At 39.1% G+C, this 19247-nt stretch overlaps 1 protein-coding gene across 1 annotated transcript in view; it reads left to right on the top strand.

Moving 5' to 3' along the window:
• The window catches only part of LOC126278029 (putative leucine-rich repeat-containing protein DDB_G0290503), a 567177-nt gene extending 549414 nt beyond the window's left edge, over positions 1 to 17763 (top strand). The window contains exons 19-21 of the mRNA XM_049977802.1: positions 1739 to 1878; positions 8284 to 8407; positions 17595 to 17763. Coding sequence (XP_049833759.1) covers positions 1739 to 1878; positions 8284 to 8407; positions 17595 to 17599 — 269 coding nt within the window. The 3' untranslated portion in view covers positions 17600 to 17763. The remainder of the gene's footprint in view (positions 1 to 1738; positions 1879 to 8283; positions 8408 to 17594) is intronic.
• Positions 17764 to 19247: the final 1484 nt, after the last annotated feature.

The raw sequence follows: 19247 nt of genomic DNA, 5'->3' as shown, positions 1-19247 counted from the left end.
ATACGCTTTCCGTTGCGCGCACCCCTCCCACGACTGTCAGTGCACCACAACACCGAGGTTTTGGACAGGTGGGACTTAAGAACTTGTACAGTCGTTCGAATGAGTTCGACTAACACAACTTGGCAGCACCAGGATTCAGTCTGGTTCACTAACAGAGTACCCAACTGGATTACTTCACACAGTCGACATTTATGTGGTCTCTCCTAACGATGAAATAGTTTAAAATGATTATTCACGATATGTCTCTTCTAAATTGTTCCCTAGTGTGCTAGGTTTTTGCATGTAGGTGCTTTGTCCAATCTGTGGATGCATATGCACTGTGCTTTACGTGAGTGTAGGTGTCCGTGGTGTTTTATAATTTTTATGTGTGGGACTAAGAATGCGGTTGCCAGCCGCTGTAACCGAGCTGTTCTAGGCGCTTCACTCCGGAACAGCCCTGCTGCTACGGTCGGAGGCTCGAATCCTACCTCGAGCATGGCTGTGTGTGAAATCTTTAGGTTAGTTAGGTTCAAGTAGTTCTAAGTTCCAGGGGACTGATGACCTCAGATGTTCAGTCCTATAGTACTCAGAGGAATTTGAACTATTTGAACTGGTATGTTTATAAAATACTTTAATTAATTCAAGATGGTTATACGTGGCACACAGTGAGGCAAAGATATACATTTTACTAGTAAAATTCGTCGTGCCTGTCTGTACTCGTAACTTAGCTTTTATTAGTGATACGTATTTCAGAGCGAAAACTCTATCGGCAGGATTTGCAAGATTGATTTGAGGTTTCCCATCGCGTCCTGGTGAAGCAGTAGTGACTGAATATTGCGAGAATCTCCTTCACTGGTGGTAAAAGTACTGCAAGTCTTTTCGTGCCATTTTTGGCTGAGAGGTATGGGCTACTGTGGTGTCGCTGATGATGATGATGATGGAACCCATATCCAGTCCACAAGCGGAGAAAATTTCCAACAAGGCCGGGAATTGAGCCCGCGTGCACTGCATGGGAGGCAAACCAATTACCACCCAGCTAAGGAGGCGGACACGTAAACAAGAAAACATTGGAAACAATCATCAAATGTCATCAAAAATATTCGCCTGAAGCGGCTTCCCTCTATAGAAAGTGCTGCGCTGGAGAAACAAAATTTATGCCAAAGACTATTATTTTCTTAGTCTAATAGGAAATTGTTTAAATCAGAATAAAAATGGGTGCAAGTATTTTTTTACAATGTTGCTTTTTTTTGCGAATATCAGCTTCAACCTAACACATGAAGATAAGATGAAATTAGGGATCCTTTAAACTAAAGTTTCTTTAAAATATTGTTTTCCTAGCTCTTTTTTCCTTTCGTAGGTGGTAATTTCGCGGCACAGGCTTCTCCCAACAGAATAAGTTTATTTATTTATGACATGTAGCCACTACTCTATGAATACTTTCTGTAAGTTCCACTATTTCAATAATCTCTACTAATAAATCCGCTATGCAATCAGTATTTGTGTACATAATTTATCCGCTATTATATGATAAAACCTATGTTGATGATGTTAACTGTCGTATAAAGAAAGTCGCCTTTCAATTACATACTTCAAAATTGATATTTAACCTCATGTATCTCTAACGGTAATGCACATACATAAATCGTCATCCCTGTTTTCCGGGGCGTATTCTCGTTCTTTCTAAGTTACATTGTGAGGATATAAATCACTGAAACAATGAAATATAAGAATTTTAATGTTTTATTTTATTTTGTTTCAGTTGCACAGCTTGAGGAGAGTGTAAAAGAGGAGAAACTGTTCCTAGAACGACTGTGTCAACATTTTGCTGAAAAACAGAAACTTGCCAGTGGGCAAAAGAAAATGGCTTTCCCTTGTCAACGAGTCATTTCAGCATGTATGGTATGTAATACTGTTTTAAGTTCATATGCTCTAACGAGGACTCTCTCTCTCTCTCTCTCTCTCTCTCTCTCTCTCTCTCTCTCTCTCTCTCTCTTTGTCACACACAAACACACACACTGGTGCACACATGGTCTTGAACCAGCTCCAGAAGGCAAAGCAATGGTGACCGACTGACGTATCATCCTCCGTAAATATTCGTTGAATCCAAAATAAGAAGGACGTCAGGTCAGCACAACGCTGTCCGGGCCATTTTCAACTTACCAAACCTTGGAACCGCCATTTCTCATTAGAGTTGCTCCTCAGTTGCCCTCGCGGTTTTGAGTGCACCCCCCTGCTGCCCTCCAATCAAGGAAAAACCATGGTAGTACTAGGAATTTAACGTAGGTACGTCGTATGAAATCAGGCTCACTGACTGCTCAGCTAAGCAGGCAGATGGCGCCTCGAAGTAGTACTATTTAATTCTAGACCCCTGTCTCAAACCCATTTTGCCCTTTTCAGTTTAGTCAGACAGTAATCACTGTTTTTGCTTGTCCCCTTTCATTACTCCCTATCGAATGGTGTTTCAAATCGAAGGAGTGTAATGTATTCCACCAACTCCTTCTTGGAAAGGAGACGACTCCAAAGACTGTCCTATGCGAAAACTGGGGTCACTGTTACAGTTATTGTTACAAACCATCCCTTTCTTCCCTTAGTAATATTCTCCTCGATATTTAATTGCATTCTTTCATATTATTGTATATTATTACCTATATTGTTCTTTTTTCCAAAATTACCTTACTTTTCATATTGATTTGATTTGCTTTGTTTTGTTCCAATCTAGATTGTTCTGTTATGTCTTTTATTTTGTTTCTGTTTGGATTTATTTTCGTTTCATGGCGCTCTCCTGGCAAAGAGAGACCTTCTGGAAACACGTACTATGATAGTAAAACTACCGATACTATCTACGGGTTACTTGTCTTACTAACATTTAACGTAACACTAATGCCTCACATTAGGCTCTTTTTTGAAAATAATACTAATTACCTACCGGTATTACCTGAGTTTCTTATTTTTGTAAGGTAGGACGAGTCTGTAGAGACTGGGATAACTGGCTCTTTCTAATTGTGTATGTCCATGGTAGTTTTATCATTTCCTCCCATTGTTCTAATAAGTTGACCAAACTCAGTAAACAACGAATGAGAAATTAGTAAATAGGGAAATTCCGGACCTCATTAGAAATTACTGCATGTTTCCCTCTAGTGATCAGTCTTTAAAAGCTAAGGCCATCTACATCGTCCATTTGCCTGTCTTCAGCATTTCTCGTGGACGACAGTTTTGATCTTCGTTATTTACAGTCCTTTCTCTCATGTCCACGTATGCACGTCGTATCACATGGTCCGGCGCACTAGGCTACATTCCGTACCGACTACATGTACACCTTTCTTGTCTACTAGCATTCGCTGCCTCGCGTTTTCGCCAATGGCCATTTCCATTTTGTGTGTACCTGAATACTGGTTTTAATTTTCAACCACTGTGACTCAGGAAGGTTAATAAGTCCAAAATTTATGACGCCATAGGGATTATTCATAAAAAAGTAGTATCTGGTAGTAAAATAACGTCAGAAAACTTTGACGTGGACATCAACACCACATTTTCCTGTTTAAACTCGACGTAGAGATTCTGACTTTAATTATACAACCTTTGGAAAAATTTCTTGAAGCTGTTTCCCTCCTCTTGTTAAAATGAAAGCCATGGGGAATTTTCAAGCGAAGTACATTCTACATAGGCGAAATCCTGTAAGTTCCGAGAAATTTTCCTTCTAATGCATGAGAGGTACAGAATTCTGTTTCCATGTATCCCCAAGCGAGAGCGCCTTCTTTCACGTATCTAATGACGTAGCTAATCTTTCTGGTTTCCGATTTCAAGGCGGAAATAAGATATTGATATTGTCCTAGAAACACCAAAGTGTGAAGCTTCCCCTAGCTCATCTTTCCCGTTACGAACAATATTGCACAGACCATGGCGTATAGGACCGTAATGCGCACATTACGAGTAATGGTGAATCATTGAGTTAATCTTAACATTTGCTGTAATGTGAATACTGTACGTACATACCACTACACTGTAACAGTTACCTGCAAATCAGATAGTAAAAATTCTAAACAGTCTACAATGAGAAGGGAAGGGAAAGGAGCTCGTCACTTTAATGATTTCAAAGTTTGTACGAGTTGGTACTCTGAGAGGAATTTGGAGACACATTCACGGGATTGACATGGTATGATCATACATATTGCAAAACAATACTTAAGAAAACACTCAGTAACAACCGTCACAGTAACACTAGAAGCAACATTCTGTTTGAAAGGATGACACTTTGTACAGAAGGCACAATGTTTGATGTGATGGCTGCTGTTTGCGAGAAAAATCTTACATGAAATACACAGAAACAAATGCAACCTCTGTATAACTTCGTGCTAGTAATAATAACTTACGTTAGATCCATTAGAAAATATTCCAAACAAATGTACTGTCTGTCTGTAAAATTTATGTAGCGCACAATTAGTATTAACTTTCAATGATTTCACCACAGCTAGAATTCACATCAGTTTATAATTCAAACAGTTACCTTTTTGTTGTACCATAGTTGCTGTGGCTTCATTAGACACTTATGTCTGCTTAAAATAAACCTTATTTCAGCTCGGTAATCGTTTATTACCTGAATTCACTGGATAATATACTTTGTTAATTTAACATTCATAAAAACTAGTATAATAAACTGTGGAGTAACGAAAACGTGATACTTTTTAAGTAATCATTAGGAATAAAAATCAATACGAGAAAATAAAGTTTTAATAGATTATTGTTACAAAGGAAAACAGCTGACACAAATCATATACTGAAACTACTAATCATGGAAATGTAGTTCGCCAGAACTGAAGCCGTCAGTAACCGTGTCACAGAACTCCAGATAACTGATAACTTACGAGATCTTTTCTTTCTGATTCCATTGTACAAAATAATTATTACGCAACCAATTTCTTCCCTGTTCCGACAATTCTTCTGTATTGAATCGTAAATTAATTGGAACCGGCTGTGTATTTTTAGCTAATGGATCAATCCTACAATATTGGTTATCAATGTGTTATCATCGTGTTGTGTTAAAATCTCTCCACAATTTGAGAACAATATAGAATGAGCATTTGAAGACATCACTGTGTCCGTCGGCCACTGTTTGCGGCTGCATCGCAGTTCTCACTCAGCTCGACCAAATACAAATGATCTACGTAACGGTATGCTCACAATATGCTCCTCGTTTGTGGATTTCCGAAATTTCTCGCTTGTATGTGGCGTGAGAAGTTAGTCTTACAGTGTATCCTAGCAATTTTATAGCAAGACGTTCTTACACACATAACTTCAAGGTTTTACAAATACAGTATTTATCTTTTATTATATCTATACATTTTACTAGCCGCAGTTCGTGGTCTCGCGGTAGCGTTCTCGCTTTCCGAGAGTGAGGTACCGAATTCGATTCCCGGCGAGGTCAGGGATCTTCACCTGCCCCTAGATGAGTGGGTGTTGTTATATCGTTTTAATCATCATCATTCATCCCCATTACGGTCGAAGGAAGGCAACGGCAAACCAACTCCATTTGGACCTTGCACAGTACGGCGGTGCAGGTGTCCGCCGTCGCTCCCTTACACTCTGCCTTGAGACTTCATCTTTATTTCCATACATTCTACTTATTACCTGTTGGTAATTAATAGCCACAGTTTAATAGTTTTCTAAGTGAATCATAGGTAAAATGAAGTTGTCATAGTACGTATTAACCATTTACACTTATCAGTAATTAGTTCCGCTAGTTATCAACAGGTGGGAACCAACTTCCATAGTGCTGTGTGCGCAGTGGAATTTAGTTAATTACCGAGTGTAGTCTCCATGAAGCTGGCTGACATGCAGAAGAATGAAGTTAGTGCCGAGGGTCGTATTTGTATCGATTTAAGGCGCACATATCGAGAAAAAGTTCGCGTCTTGCTGTGTCCAACTTCACTTGTGTCATTGTCAGATAGGTAACAGCCGGCCTCTATGGCCGAGAGGTTCTAGGCACTTCAGTCCGGAACCGCACTGCTGCTACTGTGGCAGGTTCAAATCCTGCCTCTGGCATGGATGTGTGTGATGTCCTTAGGTTAGTTATGTTTAAGTAGTTCTAAGTCTAGGGGACTGATGACCTCAGATGTTAAGTCCCATAGTGCTCAGAGCCATTTTAACCATTTGAACATATCTAAGGTGTATCTTCAGTACCTTCACTGTGTGAACTACAGCATAGCTGACTGCATTTTCTTCAGCTGCAGCATTTCTGTTGTCTTCTTGTAGCAAACAATTGACACTTGTAGCGGTGCAATACTAAGACAGTACAAGGCTCTAGTGGCAACAATGTATCCCACTTCACCACTAATCACTTCGTCATCGGCAGACAATATATCCTAACATACCTTCCCTGCAAGGAACCCATGTACGTGCTGTGTTTTGAATATAGTAGCACGTACATCATCTACCGCCGTCCAGAGGGACCTAGCGTTATCCAGCAGCAAATTTTCTTATTGACAGTAGTGGTATCTTGCTTAAAATTACTGAACATATTTCTTACTTTCACGAAGTTATCTTGTCCTTTCAAATTGTACCTTCTTCATTGTTTGGTAATTGAATATTTAAACTTCTACAATGTATGGAAAGATTGCTTTGCTACTGTCGAAGCTACTGAGTGCAGTGTTTGTCGTTTGAGTATTTTAACCTGACGCTGAAATGTTTAATATGCTGTATCATGTGCTAATACCGTAGAGTCTGTTTCTTTTGTGTAGTGATATTGCTTCTAGCTATCGATATTTCATAAATGTTCTGTAAAAAAACCTACAAATTGGCCCCTGACGTATTGGTTGATCATGAACTTATGGTGTAAGTGGAGGTTTATTGTGACTATTCCTTTAGTTACACGATAATAAATGGCTGCCGTAGGGCTGTGATGCCTTGTAGATTGACTAGAACTGTATCTACAGTCTTCATCAGCTGCTGATGCTCATGCTATCCATGTCATAGTTTTGGCAGTTCGTTTGTGACAGGCCTCTCTTGGTTGGTAGCTAACGAACTTTACAGATGTATTCATTCATGTTGTCGTCTGCATGAGTTACAGTGCATCATAAATATCACTGAACACGGCTTGCACTGTTTCTGACATACCGTTAGTGAGTCCAGCACTTCGTGGCCTTCTTAATTCACATCAACATTCATTTCTCCCAAGGGAAAACGCATCTACATCGACACACACACACACACACACACACACACACACACACACACACTAATAAGAAATAATGCATGGTGGAGTATGATTATCATACAAGTTTTGCTCAGAGAAAGTATAAACTCCATTGTCATATTTTTAGCATACCAAGAGCTACTTATGTATATCAACATGCACACTTTCAAGCACTCGTGGAGTTCTGTGGGCCACATTTTTTACCCGATATTCTAATGTCTGATAATTTAGAAATTAGTTTATTCAGTCCATAACATTTTGTGTCTTCTTATGCAAATTTGCCAGTAGATGGATTAAGCAAAATCCACCCTTCATATTTAATGATTTAACATGCAGGCCACATTGATGTCTACTGAATGAGCATTCCTGTCTTATTTTGGCAAGTTGACCATTCAGAATTTGATGTCTGTGATTAGTATGTAGTAGTGTGGTGTGCATATAAAGTGGATATCTACAATGTAATGAATATTGGCAAGGCTGTCAGCCAACACAGAACAAACAGTGTAATCTCCTTTGACCTACAAATCCATTTACCGTATCAGAAAGACAGATTCCCATCGACATAAATAAATGTCTGGATTGTAAACATTGCAGTAGATCTGCAGTCCCCATCTCCTTACAGTATTCTGTTTGTTACTACTAACTCACACAACACACACTCACAAATGAAACTGGGAAACTGGTAGATGACTGAAAACAGAGAGGAGTCCAGAAGCAGCAAACCAACAACATACAATCATTACAAGAGAAACCACTAAAAGGCAGGTCCGTGCACACATTTCAGGATGGTAGAGAGAGAATAGTTTCTACTATGGTTCATTGCTAGAGTGAACTAGTTTGTACTGTAATAGCCTATTTCTGAACTCCATCGCACCTAACCATTCTGGATGTACGTCCTTTTATCCACAGTACTTCATTGTTCTCATAATCTCTTACCATCAAACACTCATATGAAGTATAATGACAAAAACTTTCCGTAAATGTTTAAGCAAAATTTGGCAACTGAATTTGTTGTTAATTGTATAAGTGAAAATGTTACTCCTGGAAGTACCAGTGAAGTGTCAAAGTAATACTCATAGCAGCTGTTGTTACATGAACACATGTGTCACTTTCAGACATGTGCTGCCAGAAGAACAGCCTCGGGTACAGCAATAGGAAGTAAAAATCAACAGAGGAAGGGACACTGCAACAAGCCAGTAGATCCAGTAGGAGCATCAAAAACGACAGTTAGATGCCCAGGTAAGAGTGAGTGTGCGGAGTTGCATTATATGGATTACGAGGACTGTTCCAAAAGAAACCGAACTTTTGAAATAGAACGTCAGCCGGCAGAAGGAGCGCGCAGCGGCTACTGAACGCACTCTTAGACAGGTTTAGATAACAAAGTGCCATTAGCAGCGTTTAGTACCCATCGTCAGTAAACGAGCTACAACTGCTGAGATGAACACTTGCACAAGCGTGTGCGATGTGCGTGTGCGTGCAAAATTTTGCTACAAACTTTCGAAGAGACATTGCAGTTCTTTAGCCAAACACGGGAAGGATTGTAAGAGTCGCAAGCACTGCTGCGAGTGATTTAAGCGTTTTAAACATGGCCGGACGGCTTTCCACGTTATGACGATCCTGTCGACAGGATTCGTGCTGTGATTCGCAGAAATCGTTGTTTAGCTGTTCGAGAAGTTTCTGACGGATCCTAGTGTGCATGAGGAATGCTGTGCACAGGAAGAGGCCTGAACTGTGGGAAAACCACACGTGGATATTGCATCATGACAGTGTGTCGGCACACGCGTCATTCATTGTCCGCTGTTATCAAGTGAACACTCTATTCCCGTTGTGCCACATTCACCGTATTATCCGGACATAGCCCCAGCAGATTTTCCCGGTTTCCCAAACTTAAATCCATGTACTAGGGACAGAAAGTTGGCTGAAACCAGACGTAAACAGTAATGAAATCCTAAACTCAGATTGGAATGTATATCGCAGAGACAAGCTGGACAGTGAAGGGGGAGGCGTGTTTATAGCGATAAGAAATGCAATAGTATCGAAGGAAATTGACGGATATCCGAAATATGAAATAATTTGGGTGAAGGTCTCTGTTAAAGCAGGCTCAGACATGGTAATTGGATGTCTCTATAGGCCTCCTGGCTCAGCAGCTGTTGTGGCTAAGCACCTGAAGGATAACTTGGAATATATTTCGAGTAGATTTCCCCACCATGTTATAGTTCTGGGCGGAGATTTTAATTTGCCGGATATAGACTGGGAGACTCAAACGTTCATAACGGGTGGCAGGGACAAAGAATCCAGTGAATTTTTTAAAGTGCTTTATCTGAAAACTATCTTCAGCAGTTAAACAGAGAACCGACTCGTGGCGATAACATATTAGACCTTCTGGTGACAAACAGACCCGACCTATTTGAAACAGTTAATGCAGAACAGGGAACAGCGATCATAAAGCGGTTACTGCATCGATGATTTCAAATGTAAATAGAGATATTAAGAAAGGTAGGAAGTTTTTTCTGTTTAGCAAAAGTGACAAAAAGCAGATTACAGAGTACTTGATGGCTCAACACAAAAGTTTCGTCTCAAGTACAGATAGTGTTGAGGATCAGTGGACAAAGTTCAAAACCATCGTACAATATGCGTTAAATGAGTATGTGCCAAGCAAGATGGTAAGAGATGGAAAAGAGCCACCGTGGTACAACAACCGAGTTAGAAAACTGCTGCGGAACCAAAGGGAACTTCACAGCAAACATAAACATAGCCAAAGCGTTGCAGACAAACAAAAATTACTCGAAGCGAAATGTAGAGTGAGGAGGGCTATGCGAGAGGCGTTCAATGATTTCGAAAGTAAAGTTCTATGTACTGACTTGTCCGAAAATCCTAAGAAATTTTGGTCTTATGTCAAAGCGGTAGGTGGATCAAAACGAAATGTACAGATACTCTGTGACCAAAATGGTAGTGAAATAGAGGATAACACACTAAAGGCCCATATACAAAATGTCTTTTTCCAAAGCTGTTTCACAGAGGAAGACTGCACTGTAGTTCCTTCTCTAGATTGTCGCACAGATGACAAAATGGTAGATATCGAAATAGACGACAGAGGGATAGAGAAACAATTAAAATCGCTCAAAATAGGAAAGGCCGCTGGACCTGATGGGATACCAGTTCGATTTTACACAGAGTACGCGAAGGAACTTGCCCCCCTTCTTGCAGCGGTGTAGCGTAGGTCTCTAGAAGAGCGTAGCGTTCCAAAGGATTGGAAAAGGGCACAGGTCATCCCCGTTTTCAAGAAGGGACTTCGAACAGATGTGCAGAACTATAGACCTATATCTCTAACGTCGATCAGTTGTAGAATTTTGGAACACGTATTATGTTCGAGTATAATGTCTTTTCTGGAGACTAGAAATCTACTCTGTAGGAATCAACATGGGTTTTGAAAAAGACGGTCGTGTGAAATCCAGCTCGCACTATTCGTCCACGAGACTCAGAGGGCCTTAGACACGGGTTCACAGGTAGATGCCGTGTTTCTTGCCTTCCGCAAGGCGTTTGACACAGTTCCCCACAGTCGTTTAATGAACAAAGTAAGAGCATACGGACTATCAGATCAGTTGTGTGATTGGATTGAGGAGTTCCTAGATAACAGAACGCAGCATGTCATTCTCAATGGAGAGAAGTCTTCCGAAGTAAGAGTGATTTCAGGTGTGCCGCAGGGGAGTGTCATAGGACCGTTGCTATTCACAATATACGTAAATGACCTGGTGGATGACATCGGAAGTTCACTGAGGCTTTTTGCAGATGATGCTGTCGTGTATCGAGAGGTTGTAACAATGGAAAATTGTACTGAAATGCAGGAGGAGCTGCAGCGAATTGACGCATGGTGCAGGGAATGGCAATTGAATCTCAATTTAGACAAGTGTAATGTGTTGCGAATACATAGAAAGATAGATCCCTTATCATTTAGCTACAAAATAGCAGATCCGCAACTGGAAGCAGTTGATTCCATAAATTATCTGGGAGTACGCATCAGGAGTGATTTAAAATGGAATGACCATATAAAGTTGATAGTCGGCAAAGCACATGCCAGACTGAGATTCATTGGAAGAATCCTAAGGAAATGCAATCCGAAAACAAAGGAAGTAGGTTAGAGTACGCTTGTTCGCCCACTGCTTGAATACTGCTCAGCAGTGTGGGATCCGTACCAGATAGGGTTGATAGAAGAGATAGAGAAGATCCAACGGAGAGCAGCGCGTTTCGTTACAGGATCATTTAGTAATCGCGAAAGCGTTACGGAAATGACAGATAAACTCCAGTGGAAGACTCTGCAGGAGAGACGCTCAGTAGCTCGGTACGGGCTTTTGTTAAAGTTTCGAGAACCTACCTTCACCGAAGAGTCAAGCAGTATATTGCTCCTTCCTACGTATATCTTGCGAAGAGACCATGAGGATAAAATCAGAGATATTAGAGCCCACACAGAAGCATACCGACAATCCTTCTTTCCACGAACAATACGAGACTGGAATAGAAGGGAGAACCGATAGAGGTACTCAGGTTACCCTCCGCCACACACCGTCAGGTGGCTTGCGGAGTATGGATGTAGATGTAGATGTAGATGTAGATATTGATTAAGGGAGTTGTTTCCAAACAATAGAGGAGATTCAGAACAATGTGGCAAGAGTCACGAGAGCCATTCCAGAAAAAGCGTTCCATGAGGCTTTCTGAACAAAGAAATGATGGGGATGGTTTATCGCCAGCAGAGCGGAGTATTTTGACGGGGACAGTGCATAAAATGCTGTACAGAGATGTTATAGCAGAAGTTCGGTTTTGTTTTGAACCCACCTCGTGTTCAATTCATATGACACGACATTTATAGTGGAACATATTCATGTAAATAATTTATTAGTCTCAGTTTTAGTGAAACTGTTTCATAGCAGATGTCATATAATCCATTCTTTATGCAGGTAGGATATGTTTACTGCTGCTGAAATAGTATTAAGAGAAAAAAATTTCATTGGCCAACTGGACTATTCATAGATAGCGCAACAAAGCTCTATTGTACCCTAAGCCTAAGACAAAATGAGTCAGATTTTTTAACTCTTTACGTTCTGCAAGGAATGTGTTCACAAAAAGTTATAACTAAGTGCCATTATTGCATTGCTTTATGTAATGAAAGTGACCTGTTGATAGCATATCTAATATTCTTATCACCTGAAATAAATCCACTAATTATTCATATAATATGCTGTCATTAAGGAAGGCTAAACTTTATTGTTGTGAATAAGGCTAAATTTTAATGTTGTGAATTCAAACAGATCAATTGACTCATTTATGAGATTTTGTAACAGTAATAGATACAGACAGCTTTGTTCATCTACCTAATGAAGTGGCTATATGTAGGTAAAGCGTAGGTATACTCTGGAACACACAACAAAAAAATGGAATTTTACAAAGCTTTCATCATAATTATCTAATATAAGCGCTATTGTTACGTTTTGTGCATTTGATTATGTCTGCATTTGTTACCTAGTACTAATCAGTCTATCTGAAAAATAATAGCTCTTTTATATGAAAGTAAAGAAATTCATTGGTGGTGTATTAAAATAAAGCTAATTGGTGAAACATTAACTGATGAGATTTTTATGAATCTTAAGAGGGTGAAACGAGAAATAGAAAGCTATCAATTGTCAAACAATAATTGCTAACCAAAGAGTTAGTTAGGGGATGCATACGTAATATTTGTGTGGAAAATTAATTTACATTTCATTTTTGTGAAATAAAAAATATTGCCATTTAAGAACCACAACCTTAGTGATATTTCAGTCAATAAAATTCTTCTGAGTTTGAGGCCGCATTGTCAGAGAAATGAAGAGCGAAGCAAGGAACACCGTCCTGCTACCAAATGTACAAGTGGTTACTGAACGTCCGGGCAAAATTCTCCGTCGGGCAGGTATTAAGGCGATTTTTCGTAGCAAGAACAAAATAAAAGATGTTCTGGGCTCGACAAAAGATACAACTGACAAGTTTCATGCCGCTGGGGTTTGTGACATCGGGTGCGAATGTGGACGTGTATGTAGGTGAGACTGGGCGCCTAATAAGCACAAGGTTATGAGAACACGAAAGCTATATACGTCTCAAATAACACGACAAATCAGCGTTGGCAGAAAACAAGGGACAGTGAAGGATGAAGATCGAATTTAGACAGGCCCGCGTACTGGTGAAACAGCCATTTAGTGTCAGGAGAAAGATTAGAGAGGCTATAGAAATAACCAGGCTACCCAACAACATGAATAGACAAGGCAGGTACCGACTTCCAGCGTCTTGGCTGCCAACAGTAACAGCGGAATGACAGCCCTCGCAAAGCTACAAGCGCGCTGTAGGCCACAGTGGCGGAGGGTGCACAGAGTTCTGACGCGCCCTCGTCGCTACTAGACAATTAGTAAAGAACGCTACGCTGCAGTCGCCGCTCAGTTTCCTATTCGCCAATTTCCGCCAATGGCAAGCAATAAAGAACACTCCATTGGAAGACGCCTATTTCCGCCAATGATAACACGCAATGCAGCGACTAATAAAAGAACACCTAACACTCTTCCTCCTCATCCTCATATCCAATGACATCATTCCTCCATAGTGCATAAGCAAACAAATTAGTGCTAATTCAGCAGTAACAATACACCATGAGGAAAGGGTCCTGCAGTAGTCGGAATTTTATAGCTGAGAATGCGGCCTTAAACCCAAAAGAATTTTATGGACTGTGACAACGTCCGCAGAAGCCTACATTTACACTTAATGATGAAATCTCTTCCTCCCATAAAATACCATAGAAATCCACTGTTATCAATTGTGTTCTTAACTGGCAGAATAACCTTGATTTATTTTAAAATTATCTCACAAATGACTGTTAAAAACCTACTTTCACACATGACATACAAGGACATATGGCAACAGAATTTACCGAAACTTATTCAAAGGCGTTCACAACTATAAGTAATGGGTAATACGGCAATTCCTACTCCTTGCTTTTTTCTATAATCACTTTCACAGTTCTCAGAGTATCACTTTCAATAAGAGCCAGTTTATCCATTTGCTTGACTAAAATTTTATGTTTTCTTTATCATGGATGATAATCTTGTGAAGGCTAATGGAGCAATACCTTTTTTAAGTTTTCAGGCTTCTTTCACGTGATGTAAAAGCAAGTAGAGCATTATTCCAGTTTTTGGGGAATTATCGTGGTTTGTTGACATTGCGAAAATGGCTTTGCAACTTCATCTGCTTGCATTTCTTCCAGGTTTAATCATATACAGGGTGGTCCATTGATAGTGACCGGGCCAAATATCTCACGCAATAAGCGTCAAATGAAAAAAATTACAAATAATGAAACTTGTCTAGCTTGGAGGGGGAAGCCAGACGGCGCTATGGTTGGCCCGCTAGACAGCACTGCCACAGGTCAAACGGATATCAACTGCGTTTTTTTTAAAAAATAGGAACCCGTTTTTTAATTACATATTCATGTAGTACGTAAAGAAATATGAATATTGTAGTTGGACCACTTTTTTCGCTTATGATAGATGGCGCTGTAATAGTCACAAACGTATAAGTACGTGGTATCACGTAACATTCCGACAGTGCGGACGGTATTTGCTTCGTGATACATTACCCGTGTTAAAATGGACCGTTTACCAATTGCGGAAAAGGTCGATATCGTGTTGATGTTTAGCTATTGTAATCAAAATGCCAACGGGCGCGTGCTAAGTATGCTGTCGGTATCCTGGAGGACATTATCCAAGAGTCCGGACCGTTCGCCGGGTAGTTACTTTATTAAAGGAAACAGGAAGTGTTCCGCCACATGTGAAACGTCAACCACGACCTGCAACAAATGATGATGCTAAAGTAGGCGTTTTAGCTATTGTCGCGGCTGATCCGCAATTCAGTAGCAGACAAATTGCGAGAGAATTGGGAATCTAAAAAACGTCGGTGTTGTGAATGCTACATCAACATCGATTGCATCCGTACCATATTTATATGCACCAGGAATTGCATGGCGACGTCTTTGAACATCGTGTACAGTTCTGCCACTGGGCACAAGAGAAATTACGGGACGACGACAGATTTTTTGCACGCGTTCTATTTAGCGACGAAACGTGATTCACCAACAGTGGTAACGTAAACTGACATAATATCGTGTATAACTTCCCGGATCCTCCCGAAACCATCTGAAGATGAACCTGAAAAGGTTGGAAAACCGGTTCATGTAATAAAGCATTATTATTAAAAAAAAAAGTGACTGGTTGCAGTTGTGTATAACTTATTTACATTCAATATACAGTCACGGTTCTAAAATATCCGTCATGGATAAGCATAATAATATGCACTATTGGGCAACGGATAATCCGCGATGGCTGCGACAAGTGGAACATCAGCAACCTTGGCGGGTTAATGTATGGTGCGGCATTATGGGAGGAGGGATAATTGGCCCCCACTTTATCGATGGCAGTCTAAATCGTGCAATGTATGCTGATCTCCTACGTAATGTTCTACAGATGTTACTACAAGGTGTTTCATGGCATCACAGAATGGCGATGTACTTCCAACATGATGGATGTCCGGCACACAGCTCGCGCGCGGTTGAAGCGGTATTGAATAGCACATTTCATGACATGTGGATTGGTCGTCGAAGCACCATAACATGGCCCGCACGTTCACCGGATCTGATGTCCCCGGATTTCATTCTGTGGGGAAAGATGAAGAACATTTGCTATCGTGATCCATCGACAACGCCTGACAACATACGCCAGCGCATTGTCAATGCATGTGTGAACATTACGGAAGGCGAACTACTCGCTGTTGAGTGGAACGTCGTTACACGTATTGCCAAATGCACTGAGGTTGACGGACATCATTTTCAGCATTTATTGCATTAATGTGGTATTTACAGGTAATCACGCTATAACAGCATGCGTTCTCAGAAATGATAAGTTCAGAAACGTACATGTATCACATTGGAACAACCGAAATAAAATGTTCAAACGTAACTACGTTCTGTACTTTAATTTAAAAAACCTACCCGTTACCAACTGTTCGTCTAAAATTGTGAGCCATATATTTGTGACTATTACAGCGCCATCTACCGCAAAGTGAAAAAAGTGGCCCAACTAAATCATTCATATTTCTTTACGTACTACACGAATATGTATTAAAAATGAGGGTTCCTATTTAAAAAAAAAAAAAAAAAAAAACGCAGTTGATACCCATTTGACCTATGACAGTGCCATCTAGCGGGACAACCATAGCGCCATCTGGCTTCCCCCTTCTAGTTAGACAAGTTTCTTTCTTTGTAGTTTTTTCGTTTGACCCTTATTTCGCGAGATATTTGGCCTGGTCACGATAAATGGACCACCCTGTATATTAAAGCACAAGCACTTCCTGTAGCCTTTCTTTGTCATACCTGTCTACCTCCTCTGGCATTACTTATAACATGTCATTATTTTTGTTAGCAACAATGTCTCCCATTCACGTACTGTATACCATTCATTCACTCTGTTATTTGTCATGAAACCCGATACAATGTGATTACTATCAAGTTAACGTTATTTTTTAGTTTGTTTATATCCTTATTGTCTGTGTTTATTCCTTTTTTCCGTTTTTAATGTATGTTCTCACATTCTCGTGACTGGACTTATAAATCATTGTATTTAATTCTGTTAATTATTTCATTTTCTTATTACAATTTTCTCTCATTTCTTTATTTCTTATTTGTTGTCTTTCAATAATTCAATAAATGGTTTGCTTTTCTGTTATCTACATTTTACCAATCTCAAGTTTTACTATTTGATTAAGTGCATTTGTCAATGAAGTGTTTGTTTATGTCTGATTAACCATTATTTTCTGTAAATGCTTAATTTGTCCCCAATATCCTGTATCATTAAATACATTCTCATTACTGTGTCCCATAAACATTTGACAGAACTGCCGTAAAATCTTAGAAGGTTCATATTTGTGATACTCCTTTCCCTCTTGAAGAAAATTAATAACTCATTCATTTTACAATTGTATATTTGATGCAGCCACAAACAGTTTATATTATTGTACATTAAATTGTTCATGTATGTGAAATACTTTGACTTATTTTTAACAATTAAAATACTATCTGCTCTTTTTCCAGTATCTATTCATGAAGTACACAGTGTCTTGATTTTAAAAATTAGTCAATAAATTCGATTCTATATATTGAAATTCTAATTGGAAAAGCTGTCATAATGGAAATTCACAATCAAAGTGGGAGGTTTCCACTTGTAATTGTGAACCACAGCTAATGAATTTATGAAAGATTGAAATATTATTCTTAGATTATGTTAATCAAATATGACCATGTCTGTAATTGTAAATCCACTCATTCTTTGTGGAACTGAACAAAGTCTTCTGATATCACTCTTTGCAGGTTGAACCTAAGAAAATGAGGAACATCTACACTTCATCATCACCTATTGCTCTGGTCTCCAACGAAATATTAAAAATTGTATTGTGCTTGTGATTGTTTGTGAGAACCAAAAGTCCTGTGCTTGTCCTTGGATTTCAAAGTGTGATACATTCTGAGTAAATAATTTGCTATAAAATTTAATATTTGGTCAATTTATAGTAATCTTATTTTACAGGATTTTTTGTTGAATTGATAATATGAGACAATACAGAAGATTTATATAGTTTTAATGACTGTGACAGAGTGTTCTCCAATTATGGCACATGTATGATCTGATTGTCCAACATAGCTACAATATTTGTAGGCTTTTGAGTGTGAACTGAGACAATGAACTCACATCTCACTGGTTTCACTCATTCATTGAAATGGAAGCATTAAGTGGGATAGGATTAGAATTTGTAAAATATTTGTTTGCAGGACTGATTAAGTGCACTTGTCTTACTTTTTTGTTATTAATTAAAGGAAAATATCTTTATAATGTAACAATAATGTTTAGGTCTATTTGTTGTATTTGTAGTTGTGCAGATCAGTTCCCTTATATACAGAACTTAGCAACATAAGACTTTTAGGTTTCAAAATTATTTTAATTTTTCAGAAAGATTTTCTAGCTGTATCGGTATCTCATAGATGTGGTTGGTGTAAGTAATTTAGGATTTTCTACATAAGAAATTTAGGTGCTTGCCATGAATTTGCAGTGATAGAGTCAACTAGGATGCTTCATTACATGGATACAGAACATGGGATTGAGATGTATGGAATGTGAGAGGTGACCTGAGCATCGTTTTTGTGCTCACAGCTTGCCATAAGAAGTGGGTACAAATTTGTTCGATTCTAAAAATGAAGACTGTGTGCAGAAAGGCTAACTGTGGTCATAACCAGACAAAGAATGGTTAAATAATTGCTATTGAGCCTGTAACAAAGAATTATCTCATTTCTTGGTTTTCTAAGAATGTAGAAAGAATGGCATTACTCCTATCAACAACAGAAGATGGAACCAATACGTAGTAAATGCCAAGTATATCTATGGTCATTCAAAAATGCAAATTCCCCCAACTCACTCATGTTACTTAAACTGATATTATTCTAAAACATGTTGAGGTTTCAAAAATGTTCATTATTCCTGTTACGGAATCTATTGCTCAGTTTATCATACATAAATCTTGGTTTGTACATCATGACTACCATAGCTGTGATTATATGATAAATGCTTGTAGTAAAAGGCAGTCACATTCAGAAACTTATAATGAAGTTATTAATACTAGATCTTACTTGTTAGCAACATATTTCAAAATTCATATGTGCTGTTTTACATCACTGTTTTACATCACTCTATCAGTGCTTCATTATCGAACAGACAACTTCACACTTCCTTGTCTGGATTGCATAAAAGTCCTTACCACATATTTTATTTGTTGTCTTACATTTTGTTCCCTATGTTGATGGAAGGTACTGAATATTACACTGAAACAGCAGTGCTGTTTCAAATAAAAGTTTCAATGGTTATTTTAATCCATCAGTTTGGCCCAACATGAGTTATATGATCTTCATCTGTGCTGCACTGAGATTCACTGTACAGAGCTGCATTGTCATACATTTCATTACATTGAACTGCAG

This window comes from Schistocerca gregaria, chromosome 1 (genome assembly GCF_023897955.1).
Source record: "Schistocerca gregaria isolate iqSchGreg1 chromosome 1, iqSchGreg1.2, whole genome shotgun sequence".
NCBI classification, from domain to species: domain Eukaryota; kingdom Metazoa; phylum Arthropoda; class Insecta; order Orthoptera; family Acrididae; genus Schistocerca; species Schistocerca gregaria.
Note: the sequence above shows the minus strand (reverse complement) of the source record. Positions and strands in the feature narration are given on the sequence as shown.